We start from the raw sequence: 12,843 nt of genomic DNA on the forward strand, positions 1-12,843 counted from the left end.
TTTCCTTTGAATTGTCAAAGGATGGACAAGGCAGCACTTGAAGATGTGTCTACATTTAAATCATCTGGTGCTACACGTCCGTGTCTGTCACAACTGTGAGGTTTGACATCAACATCAAGAGTAGTGAACAAGCAATTTGAGCACGACAGTAATAAAACAACTTCCACCCATGAAGTGAAGTTTTCAGCAGAAACACACTGGTTTGATTTTCTCAGTTCCACTCTGAAAATACAGTGTGTGTCCCAATAGGCAGGGCGGGGTGGCTGCTAGGCAAAGTGAATGGGAAGGTATTACACAGTGTGACTACAGTGTCTCTCTGTGTCTGTGTCTATGCCCTTGTGAGATCACTGGCCACTGACAGGGAATTGGCCGCGGTCTTCTCTCACTGAGTGAATCCCCAGCAGGACAACCTGCCAAGCAGCGAGCTTGCCAGCAACCCTCTCATACATTCCTCAACAAAGTGACTGCTGCCAGCTCGGCAAGTCTGGGTGGATGCCACCCAGTGCTTCCTTTGCTGCCCCAGACACCTGAACTAGCACGGGAGCAGAGGAGACTGAGAGAGAGAGAACCAAGGATCGTTGGACGGGTGCATGGTGGGAGTGAGATCCCTGTTAAATATCCAGCAAACAGCCATCGCAGCTGTTGTGGCTTTTTCCACAGCGATTCCACTGTACAAGCTTCCAATACCGCAATAATTAAAACTGTGCACATCTAGCCTTCCAGCCAGAACCTTCCCCAAACACGCTCACTTGCCGCTTTATAAGGTACACCTGCCCAACTGCTTGTTAACAAAAATATCTAATGCATGTATCTAAGCACATAGACATGGTCAGAACTGGTAAGACTTTAAATGTGGCATGGCTGTGGGTGCCAGACAGGCTGGTCGGAATATGTCAGACACTGATGATCGACTGGGATTTTCATGCTCAACCATCTGTAGAGGTTTTTTTTTACATGAAGATTATTTTTTTACATTATATTGAAAAGACTGCAGGCTTCACTGTGATGAATGTTGTTTGTGCTCTGGACTGATGGATCATATCACTGAAATGATTTAAACGAGTGTTTGCTCAATTGTGTGTTCAATGCCTGTCAAATCGAGTTTTCGACTTTTGACCACAGTGATATGAAACCTCACCTGTGGAACCAGTATTGCATGGCGATTGATTGACATTGATTGATTGATTGAAGACTTAAGCTTCTGCCCACTGGTTTTCTTTCAAATGACCAATCAATGAATGAACTAAATGTTTGTGCGCTACCGAAGCGCTAACTTTTCTTTCTGTACCTCGGGGGGACACATAACATTGAAAAAGAACAGAAATGTATTGCCTTTCTCAGCAGTTGGCCTCTAATTGCAGCACAAAAGAATAATGAAGTGTGTTGGCCTCTTTGGTCTCAGCTCCCCACTTCCCCTCACCTTCTCCAGTGTGGGCATTCCTGTATAGATTAGCTGGAAATCTTTCCTGTTCTATCGAGGATAATCCCCGAACAAGGCCGCTCAGCTCTCATATTAAGAATGATTTAGGCACAGAGAATTCCGGTCAGGTCAAGTCTCCACTTTGATGTTATGATGTGGCTGTTCCACTTGTTATCTGTACCTTCTGGGGAGAATTGGGGCAGACAGAAGAGAGGAGAGAAAAAGGAGGGCAGCTTCTTTCTTTTTTCCTTTTTTTTTTCCCCTCCTGTTCAAACTGAGTTCAAAGTCGTCGTGTGGATTTGGAACATGAATTAAGGGCATGCTGATACACTGAAGATCAGGGAGACAGAGGAAATGCGTGTGTGCATGTGTGTCGCTCGAACACGACTTGTCTGTCTGGGAGTTCACTTTTGAAGATGTTTGAGTTCTTACGGATATTTCCACATCAGGTTTTTCCGTTAGCCACACACACACACACTGCCCACTCATCAGGACTGTATTAGTATGAATGAAAGCACAAGTACACATGGGCTTTTTTTCCCCCTCGTATGTATTTACTTCACATAATAGGATTTAAAAAGTGACTTAAAGGACACTGTTGCCTTTAAAGCTTTGATATCGAGTGTAGTGGGTTTGTTAAGTGGCTAATTCACTAATTCTATCTTCATTTCTAAAATAAAGTAAATGAGCCTCTTGCATTTTCATATATTCCTTGATGTACAACGAATGATGAGACAACAGAACTAACAAACTCTATTTATTTCAGACTACAAGCAGATTGCCATAGGCAGTGAGCCGTCACACTCTTCGCAGGCAGATGCAAGCAGGAGAAAGTGGCTTCCTAACAAGATTTATAATTTTTACGCCAAAGGGTTCAAACTTGGCATAAAAGTGGGGATTGGTCAGCATCTGTAATTTAATTTAATTCATGGAAACACTGCACTGTTTTCTTCCTTAGACATTATAGGAACATAATCACAGAATTTGCTGTGGAAAAGACTCTTCTGAAGGAGCAGAGGGGAAAAAAGACTGGCTTATTTCAAACTAAAGTGAAAAGGACAGTATGGGCAAGACAGGGGTTTTAGTGGTTTTACAGTTCAACGGTGGTGTTTGAAAGCGTGGTCTTTCAGCAACGTGGGTGGCACGGTTGTTCCTAGCATCTCTGCTATTGTATTGTCATTGGCTCTATGTGCTTGTCAGCATCATTGCTCACTTTCTCAGGACAAATGTTGATTTTGCTTTATGCGAGGAAAGCCGAGGCAGCAGCACTTTGATTCGTGAAATTGCCGTGGCCTCGGTGTGAGCGCTTGTGTCACTGCAGATGTCCAAATTCCTCCGACATGTTTACTGTTTTCTTTTATTTTGTGGGGGCTATTCTGCACGGCTTTAGCACCAACGTTCCTGCAACTACTCCTCCATGTGAAATCTTGTGTGTCGTGTAAACAGAGGACCAGAAAATAACAAGCACGAGAAAAGGGAAAATTTCCACCCCGGCGTCTTCTGCCTTTCTCTCCCTCACCCCCTTCAGTGTACCCACCACTTGTTGTCCTTTATTTGTAGCTTAAGTGCTTTGGCATTAAATCTTATTATTTTTTGGTAAATAAACCAGTTTCTGGTAGGAATTACACACAACTTGGTGTGAGGTCCTTTTCAGAAAGGGGCCTGGATCCTTTTATCTAAAATGTTTTCTATTTCTGCTTTTGTAGGACACTTTTGACTGCTTTGAAAGAGAGAAACCAGGTTTTTCTTGCATTTCTGGGGGTGAGGTTGGGGATTTTTCTCAGCATTGTGGTGAGATTTATTCGAAGAGGCTGCATTTTTGTCTGATTCCCCTCTTTGTTCTCTGTAAGTAGTTCCAGGTCCCCCCTAATGTGCACTAAGGCTCGCTGATTTTGCACATGGGCGTATATGTGTGTGTGCGTGAGGAGCACATGTGTGAATGTGTGTGCACGAGGGTGAGGCGGGGACTTGATGTGACACCTGCTGTTGGGATGAATAGGGTCAGTGGCAGGGCCCTTCAGCAGGCAGCAGCTGCTTGTTCTCACTGCAAGCTCAACTCTCTCAGTGCTCTAAGGCTTACAGGACTATGACTGATGCCTGGACACAACACATAGTGCCCCCTACCACCATCCCCTATCATTACAGTTATTATCTTCAAGTATTGCAATTCTCCCTCTCCCGGGGTCACAATCCTAATCGTTCGGAAGGAAATGTGAAATTGACCTGAGGAAAACATCAAAAACGAACTTCAATTTCCATCCTTGCCCTCTCTGAACACAGGAAGAAGTTTCCAGACAGCTGCGGACGGACAAAGATACTTGGTATTTGGTTGGTCTGACCTGTCTGTGCTCTCTTGCTGTGTGGTAGTCCACCCTGCGTGTGACTTAGTGGGTCTGAAAACATTCCCTGTGGCACAACAGAGGAAGAGGGCAGAGGAATAACAGTGAGGTATGAAAACATCAGTCTGTGTTTTAACAGTGTTTCACATGCCTGGAAAACTATGTTTAATTTCCCACCCATCATTTCCTTTTTTGTAAAATTTGAAATGAAATTCTTTAATTTTAGAAAAACAAATGACAGAAAACACCCTTTCATAACATTTTGCTTCCTCGAAATTCCCAGGTTTGGAGATATTCTTTCCTTATTTATCCACCAGAGGTCAGCCTTTTATTAACAAATTCTGATGAACAAAACGGCATTTTTCCATGAAGAAAATTGACACTTAATGAAATATTTAATAAATTACTGTTTCCATCCCCTGTGCAGCAGTTTGTCGGACAAAGTACATCCCACATGCAATAACAGGGTTAGTGTTTGTGTGACACGAGGTGATGCCAGCGTAAACCCCTCTGTCATCACAGTCCATTTGGGTTGAAGCTCACAAGCAAAGTACAGAGTACAGTCCTGTTGTAGTTTCTTCAACAGACAACAAACAGGCAAGGAGCAGTGCCGTGGTATTCCAGGCTTAGACTTGCTGAATAGGGAGCGAAATAACAGGCTATTGTGGTCACAATATTTCTACTTGTTTCAAAACCCCTTTAACTTGTAGCCAAACACTCGCACCAGCATGTTCTCAGTTGTGAAAATTCATTACAGCTGATGACATGTTTTTACTATTTCAAATGATGTTTCTCTGTCACTTCTCTTGAAGCCTTGTCAGTTGTAACTAGTGGCTCTAAGCGGAAGGTTGTATTTGCTTGGTCCGTTTGGAGAGTTTGTAGTTGAAGTACATGAGAGCCTTGGTCTGTGGGGCTCTCCTGGGCCAGCAGGTGCGTCCGTTGCCGTAGTAGTCCTCCAAACACTGACAGGTGTAGGAACCATCTGTGTTCACACACTGAGCGTGGCGGCTGCACCGGTTAGACCCAGTTAAACACTCGTTCTTATCTGTGTGGAGGAGGAGGAGAGGGAAGCAGAAATGACTGAATGCTTGTCAGAAACAGTGCTGCTGCGTCGACGATCGTTTCAGATCAGTATGCGAAGGGAAAAGCATTCATTTTTCAAACCTGCTAAAGAGATAATGTTGCAGTGTTCATCACATGGATAAAAACAAAAACAGCTTGTGGGTGAGCCCAGAGCTGAGTGGGTGAGCTATGAGTGCTCATCAAATAAACATGGTCTGTAGATCCTCTGCTGCCAAAGCACATCTTCACATGATCCCTCTCTCTGCCAATTAACGCAGATGAGGAGAACATGTGGAGCTGTGCTCTCATCCATTCAGTCATTTACAAGGGCTGACATGGAACTGGTCTCAAAGAGAAAACCTCGCTCCCCATGACTTCCTGGTCCAGGATCGATAACAAATAATCTTGGTCTGATTCCGGTGGAGAGCTTCTCTCCATGTTGAGTTTATTCATTCTGACAGATTCTGTCAAAAAGCCAAGAAAACACACTCACACACACACACACACACACACAATGTATATGGACAGTGAGGCACTATATGGCATATAACGTTTCATTATATTTTATGAGAAACATGTGAACATCTGCTTCACAACAATGGGGATCTAAAGGATATAAAACAAGTTCTCCATTAAACACATTAAATACAAGAGCGAGGGGGAACTTTGTCGTGTTTTACCTCGACATATCACTGATCCCCCGAGTGTCCCCATCACGAAACCATCTTGACACACACAGATAAAGCTGCCAAAAGTGTTCCTGCAAGTCTGCCGTGGAGGACACGCATCAGCCTCTTGCTGACACTCGTCCACATCTGCAACAAAACACAAACATGTGTCCAATAGCAGCGAATACATTGGGCTAATGACACTGCATGCACACATACACACACACACACACACACACGCACTCATACCTAACCTCTCATGGACGAGGTGTGTAAATGTTTCTTGTGTTTGCTCAAAACAATAATTACCTTCAAAAAGACATGCGGGACACAAATGAGTACTTTGACATTGTAAACAGCTCTTTGTACTGAGGCTTTGAAAGTCACACTGCTGTTCAAAAACAGGGAATAACCAACATGCACAAATGTTTCAGTCAATCCCCTCAAGCCTTAAGCCATGCACATTTCTTAATATTAAACATTTAGCTTTGTCAATTCTCTTTATGTAATAAAGGATGTTTCTAATTTAAACCCTACCCCATCCATGTCAGTAACAAATAACTAATCTATTTGATTGATTTGGATGCATCCACTGTATCTAATATGCTGGCAACCTGTGTTTTCTGACCTCGATTTAAGAAATGTGCATGAATTGCCAAGACACATAAAAAAAAAAATACAATCCTTGTATTTGTTCCAGGATGTTTAAAAGTACAGTTCAGTGAGTCAAAGAGAAGGATTTCCTGAGAGAAGTGTGCATTGTTCCCACCATCAGCGCTCCCACCGTGTGAGAATGACTCCAGGTGTGACAGAGACTGGGGACGGCTCTCTTCATTACAGGACAGGAGGAGACTGCTGCCAAGTTATCGAGCAGCACTTTGGTCATAAAGCAGCTGGAGAGAGTACAGGGTCCCTTTGTTTTTCCATCAGGTAATTAAAGGCTTCTTTTGCCATTGTGCCATCGGTCACTCACTGGAGCTGCGGGTAGAAACCGTGTGCCTCACCAGCTTTACTAATAAAAGGAAAAGGATGGTGGGAATAGCACACTGTATAACATATGAGGGGAAAACAAGATGCTGCTCTTATCTTAGGAATTGGCTTTTTAGCAGCAAACACTGGCATGTTAGAAAAAGCACAGGTGAGCTTATCTTGTGTACTCAGAGGAATAGTCACGTGAAATGTGTGAATGTGAAATTACCCTGAAAGTGAAGCACAATAACAGGACCCTGAATCTAAAGCAGCTTAAAATGGCCATCATTTTCCCATTCTGTACGATTCCCACTTTGTACTCAACAGAAAGCACACATTCAGCTATTGACATGTTCTTTGAAGATACTGATTAGAGCTGCAAGGCTGAACTAGACTAGAAAAACTATAGTATCTTCCATGTAATGGTCTGTATTTATATAATACTACTGTATATAACACAGTCATATGTGCCGTATGAATGAGCCATCTATGTGCCCTTCACACATAGGACACCTAATAATGTGGCAACAGCTGGCAGGAGCAACTTGGGATGTGACCAACCTCAACCTTCCGGTGAAAAGATGACTCACTCTACCACAGAGTAGAGCTGAACGTAAGAGACTCATAAGCAAAACACTCTAAACCAGGGATAGTTGTAGGAATATTCACTCAACAGCCACTTTATTAGGCCACATCTGTTCAATAGCTTGTTAACACAAATTATCTACTCAGCCAATCACAAGGCAGCAACTCAAGGCATTTAATAGAAACAAAAGTGATTGATCTTGATTTGTTGTTGGTTCCTCACAGGTATTTACAATACAGGTACAAGTAAAGCTTCAATTTCTACTGCTATTTCCAGACAATGATTTATTCTGATTAAATATGTGATGCACGTACGTCATAATCTGATTACTTATTTTAATCTGCCATGTAAAGAGGAATGTTGTCATTTCTAATCATAACGATTTAAACCACATGTAGCCTCCAAGTAGGGAGGAGGATAATAACAACCTCAACTGTCAGTTCAAATAATGAAGTGAAATCAAACTTGCTCAATGGTTCGAAATATTGATGTGTACTTCTAAATATATGGTGATTCACCATAGTGCTGAGCTGAGAGGGGGTTTCTGAAGAGGCTCTACCTTCACAGGTCTTGTTGTCAGAGGCCAGGTGGAGGCCGGGGGGACACAGGCAGCGCACAGCTCCCCCTCTCGCCACCTGGAAACCAAACTGGCAGCGCAGAGAGGAACATGCGGCTTCTCATGGAAGACAAACAGGGAAACACCATGGATGAGGATCACACACACACACACACACACAGACTGCTCACACAATTGTATTTCTGCCCTTGAAAATAATGCTTTGTTAAGATATCACCTACTATAATATAAACCCTGACTATCTAAACATTTACGTTAGCTAAGCAAGGTGTGTAAACTGAGTGCCAAGTCCTTACATACTTTAATCTCCAATTATGGTATAAAGATGGCAGATGGGCTTTTTTGTGGAAAACTAATGCAGCATCAGAAAAATCACTTGTCATTTTCTGTATCTTTTTTTTTAAATATCGGACTGTTAGTTTCAGTTTTGCTTAAATGGGAAATGAACTCACTGGTGCAGGTGTATCCGTCTGCATTGAGCTTGTATCCAGGTTCACAGTAACAGCGGTAGCTACCGTGCATATTCATGCAGCGCTGGGAACACGGTCTCTCCACCAAACCGCATTCGTTCACATCTGGAGTCAATATGAAACATTATTCAGGCAGTATATAGTAAGTCCTTCTTGGTAAATGATGCAGAACAACACAGGTAATGGGTAAGAAATTAAAACCATGAGCCTGATAATGATTATACCTCACCTTCATCACACAGTCTGCCTTTATACCCTCTGGAGCATAAACACTTGTCTGCTCCAACACATTTGCCATGTACGCATGGCGTCTTGCACACCGCTATAATGGACACAACAGAAGTCAACGTGATAATATTATAATAAAATATTAAGTATGTCAAATTAAAGCACTGTAAATTATTTTTGTTTACATGAGAGCAGCAAATAACAGCCCTGACACAAGTTGTAAAGTTGACACGCTTCTATACGAGGGACATAATGTGACCTAAGTTTGTCTATGAGCTGTTAAGACATGGACAAGTAGAGTATAGTGGCTTTATTGTGGATGCTTTTTTGATATACTATCATGTTCCAGCTTAAAATGATATGGATGAGAGAAAAGAAAGGATTTACTGTCTGTTTATTCTGTCTATTTTCCTATTTATATGAAAATTGATTTCAAAGAAAAGTTCACTTTGCAAAGTAAATACAGCTACATTTACAATAAAGTGCAAGCGAGCACAGTTTGCAACCGTCAGTGTGTTATATTACACCTTACATTCATATAGAATGGATTATTTAGCAGCTTTCAAACTTAAGTACAGTATTGAATTTGATTTGCGCAGCCACTTTCCACAACGGATGATGCTTACCCTTTAAAGACAAGATAAAATATGATCAAAAGATTCATAAAAAGTGAAGAATTAATGGTTCTTTACAATATTATTCTTGTTTTCCTGCTGAGATGCTGCACTGATAACCTGTGACCTCTGTGCCCATGTCATTGCAACTGTCACTAAACCGCAGAGTGACTCACGCTGACAAATGCCGTTAACATTCCTCCACCCCACACAACAGGAAGTGGTTTGACCGTAGCTGCAGTGCCCTGGCCTTATGTGACCCCTGGTGTGCTCCAGCGCATCCTCCTCTGACCTGTGGAGGCCAGGACCAAAGGTTATCAGATCATTAAGAATTGTCATGCCTTCAGGAGTTCAGCTTCTCCACAGTACCCACTCAATCAAAAGTGCTGGAGTGCTGGAGTGAGGCGCTTTCTCCAGAGAATTGAGCTTCTTCTGAGTTTAGTCTACACCCTGGATATCACATATCGTATCCACATACACATAACAGGTTGTTAGCAGATGTGCGGCGAACACTGGATCTCATTTAATGCATCTGTACAACATTAACTACTTATGAAACACTTTGCTTATTCACATTTGCAGGAAATACCCTCATTTTATAAGCAGTGTTTTTTCTGTCATTAAAATCTCCAATCAACAGTTCACTCAGCTGCACGTCATTCGGAGACAATGAACCAGCAGCTTTTAAATCTCCTGACACCCGCACTGCAGTAAGAGGCTTTTACACGATTAGAATATTAGAAATGCATCCAATCCCAACAGCAACAATGACATTCTCCTCCAGTATTTTTGGACTTCCATGGACACTTACCTCTGTTGATGCTGAGCCACAGAGAATGTTAGAAAATGCAACAACACAACGAAGACCCATCGGCTTAGTTCAATCATTTTTCTTCCACCTACGTTTAACCTTGTAGGTACATATTAGCTTCCTCTGTCCTCCAAGTCCTTCTCCCAGGGATACGCGTTATGTGTATGTGTGTGTTATTGAAAGGCAATTCTGAAAGGTGTGTGTGTGTGTGTGAGTGTTTGAGGAGTGGTGATGGTGGTGGGGAACACGGTGTAATTGTAGAGTGTGGAGAGAAAGAGGTGTGACAGCTCACCTGTGTGCTGAACACAGAGGGACAGAGGGGGCAGTGAGGAAAAACAGAATCAGAGAGAGAGACAACCTCACAAGAATATATCGTCAAATAACTTTATGGCATGGTCTTTATTTTTATTAGAATTATCATAAATACACCACAGCTCTTTCAACGCATACCTGCATAAAGATGTATATTAGGGCAATAGCCTTCATCCTGTTTTCTCTGTACGTAATATGCTCATGTTAGTACATTTTTGGGGTTAAACATAGTTTAAAATGCATGTATTATTGTATTTTATTACTGCCGTAACGTCGCAAGTTTCGGCATTGTTGCTGTTTTAAAGAATCTGTTAAATATTTTAAAACATGTATTAAGTCACCATCTCTTCTGAGTTTGATGACAAGCCCTTTCAATGTCAACTACACTGGTCAGGTCTTTGCTGTTTTGTCAAACAAACGACAACAACCAAGCTGAAAAAGTAAAAATAAAAACCAAAGAGTCACATGACAGAGGGAACATTGTTCTTTCCTTTGTTTGTTACGGAAAAAAAAAATCAATAATCCATAATTGAATACAAATACGTTATTTATATTAAAAAAAAAAGTCAGTTACAAAGAGTTTTGTAGAGACTGGGACAAGATCTCAGGGTAGGAAATAACTGCTGGCAGCCTCAGAGGTACACGCCTTTGAAGTCGTAACTATTACCAGCTCTGATCAGAGTGCAATCAGCTGTATTAAGCTTAAAGGCGGAGTCCATGTCTGGTTGCCTGGTGGTCCAGAATCACCCACACACACACACACACACACACACGTTTGTACGGCCAGTCAAAGACATTATACATTCCTTAGCCCCTTACCTTAACCTAAACTACTCTAACCCAGAAACCAAGTCTTAACCGTTATAAAGTACTTTTTTTAAAAATGTGTGGACCAAAATGTCCCTATGGTTTATAAACGTTAATGTCCTCACAAAGATGCCTGTACAAGAACACACACACATGCAGGTTTGCACAGCTAGTCTTCTTAGGACTCTCATTAACTTATATTCATTTAGACAGCCTTAACAAAAATTATACCTATGACTAACCCTAAACTTAACCAGTTCCTCCGAAATTCTCCGAGGTTCTGCCTCATTAGGACCAGATGGTCCTTGCAGGGTCAGTGTTTATGCCAGAAAACGTCCCGAAGAGGAAACAAATACAAGTTCACCCCACACACGCTGCATCTATTGTGATAAATATGATGAATTTGAATGATTATCAGCTATTAAATGTGTAAACGTCCTTTTAGTTTCACTGTAGACTCTTTACAGCAATCTCGATTGCTGAGGATCAGAATTTTCTTATCCCATAAAAGAAAGTGATACATATTTTGGCAGCTTCTCCTGTACTAATTCAGCTCATTATAAAATTACTTTAAGTGGCCCTGCGGTGCCACTGCTGCAGAGACCACAGCTTTTAAAGTTACCCAATCCTTCTTGAAGAAAAATGTGGCCGTGTGAGAGGCTGAACGACAGAAAAGAAGGTGGCATTCAAGGTGACTGAAAATTGAAAATTGGTGTTGTAAAACTTGTGTCTCAGCTCATTTTCATCGCTCTCTCTTTTTCGCTCTCCGTCTATCTCACACACACACACACACACACGCACACGGCTCCCCACCCAAACCTCTGTCTTGAATGGTTTTTGTCAAATGTGTCACCACCACACATCAGCGAGCGAGGTGGAAAGAAACCATAAAATAGTTCTGCATGGTCTGTTTTGAATTAACGCCAAACCGCACTCCATATCTGTCATAAACGATACAATTAACCGCAATCCTGCCTGCCAAAAAGGAAAGGAGTGAAGGAAATGGAGGAAAAAAAGAAAGAAAGAAAGAAAGAAGGTAGCCATCAACAGTAAAACAGAATGATAAACGTTGTCGGTGCGAGCGCAGTGTGTGGCAAGTGCAAGGGTTGATCAGAGAGTTACGCTGTGTTCTCTTCCATCTGCCAATGTGGACTTGGTTTGAGAGGACTGAGATTTCAGCTGTGTGTCTGTGCCAAATCTGTAGATCTCTCTTTTGACCACATAAGGGGTGTAACGCACTGGTGGTCTTTGGTTCCTCAACTTGAAAAGGGATGCTCCACAAAGAGATCATATGACATCTAAAGGACTTTCCCCACCCCCACCTGCTCAAAAAATATTACATATCTTCCCTAAATGATGAGGTTGGAGTGAATCGCCCGATTCCTGCAGCAGTGTTGGTGGTCAGTCACACTGAAAACAGAGGCAGCCCTTCTGCTCTTATTAAAATGTTCTTATTCATATGTAATAGTGACATGTGGGTGTGCTACTTCACAATTCAGATGCATTTTCAAATTTTGCTGAGGTATAACTGAGATAAAAAAGACCACCAGGGCACTGGAAAGGCAAATTAGACTTAATTTTATAACTGCTCACCATCATTTTGGAGTTAAACGCTGACACTAATGGCTTCATTTGGACTGAATTGTAATGTAATTTCTGCCAAAATTATCAAGGCAGCGCGCTCATGTCCCTTTGCCCTTTACATTTGTTTTCTATTCGATCGTTCACAGGCTGGAGTCACTGACATGTTACAGATACTGTAAGAAAAATACAATATCCTGTGAGCTTTGTGTTGATACATATAATATTGCATTTCCATTAACACTTCACTAAAAATTCTTAAGAGATATAAAGGAGCTAACAGCCATTGAAATGCACATCCCAACACATTTTCCACATTTATCGTGCACTATATTTCAATTCAATTTCAATTTCAATTTTATTTGTATAGCGCCAAATCATAACATACATTATCTCAAG

At 41.7% G+C, this 12,843-nt stretch overlaps 1 protein-coding gene across 1 annotated transcript; it reads right to left on the reverse strand.

The window, feature by feature from the left end:
* Positions 1–4,012: 4,012 nt before the first annotated feature.
* LOC122770992 (nephronectin) lies at positions 4,013–9,935 on the reverse strand. Its single transcript, XM_044028243.1, has 7 exons — positions 9,745–9,935; positions 9,110–9,225; positions 8,321–8,413; positions 8,074–8,196; positions 7,604–7,717; positions 5,502–5,636; positions 4,013–4,804 (listed from the first exon to the last, which is right to left on the reverse strand). Exons 1-7 carry the CDS (start codon positions 9,819–9,821, stop codon positions 4,596–4,598), a joined length of 867 nt encoding a protein of 288 aa, XP_043884178.1. The 5' UTR covers positions 9,822–9,935; the 3' UTR covers positions 4,013–4,595.
* Between the last annotated feature and the right edge of the window lie 2,908 nt (positions 9,936–12,843).

Source organism: Solea senegalensis, linkage group LG6 (assembly GCF_019176455.1).
Source record: "Solea senegalensis isolate Sse05_10M linkage group LG6, IFAPA_SoseM_1, whole genome shotgun sequence".
In the NCBI taxonomy this organism is placed as follows: domain Eukaryota; kingdom Metazoa; phylum Chordata; class Actinopteri; order Pleuronectiformes; family Soleidae; genus Solea; species Solea senegalensis.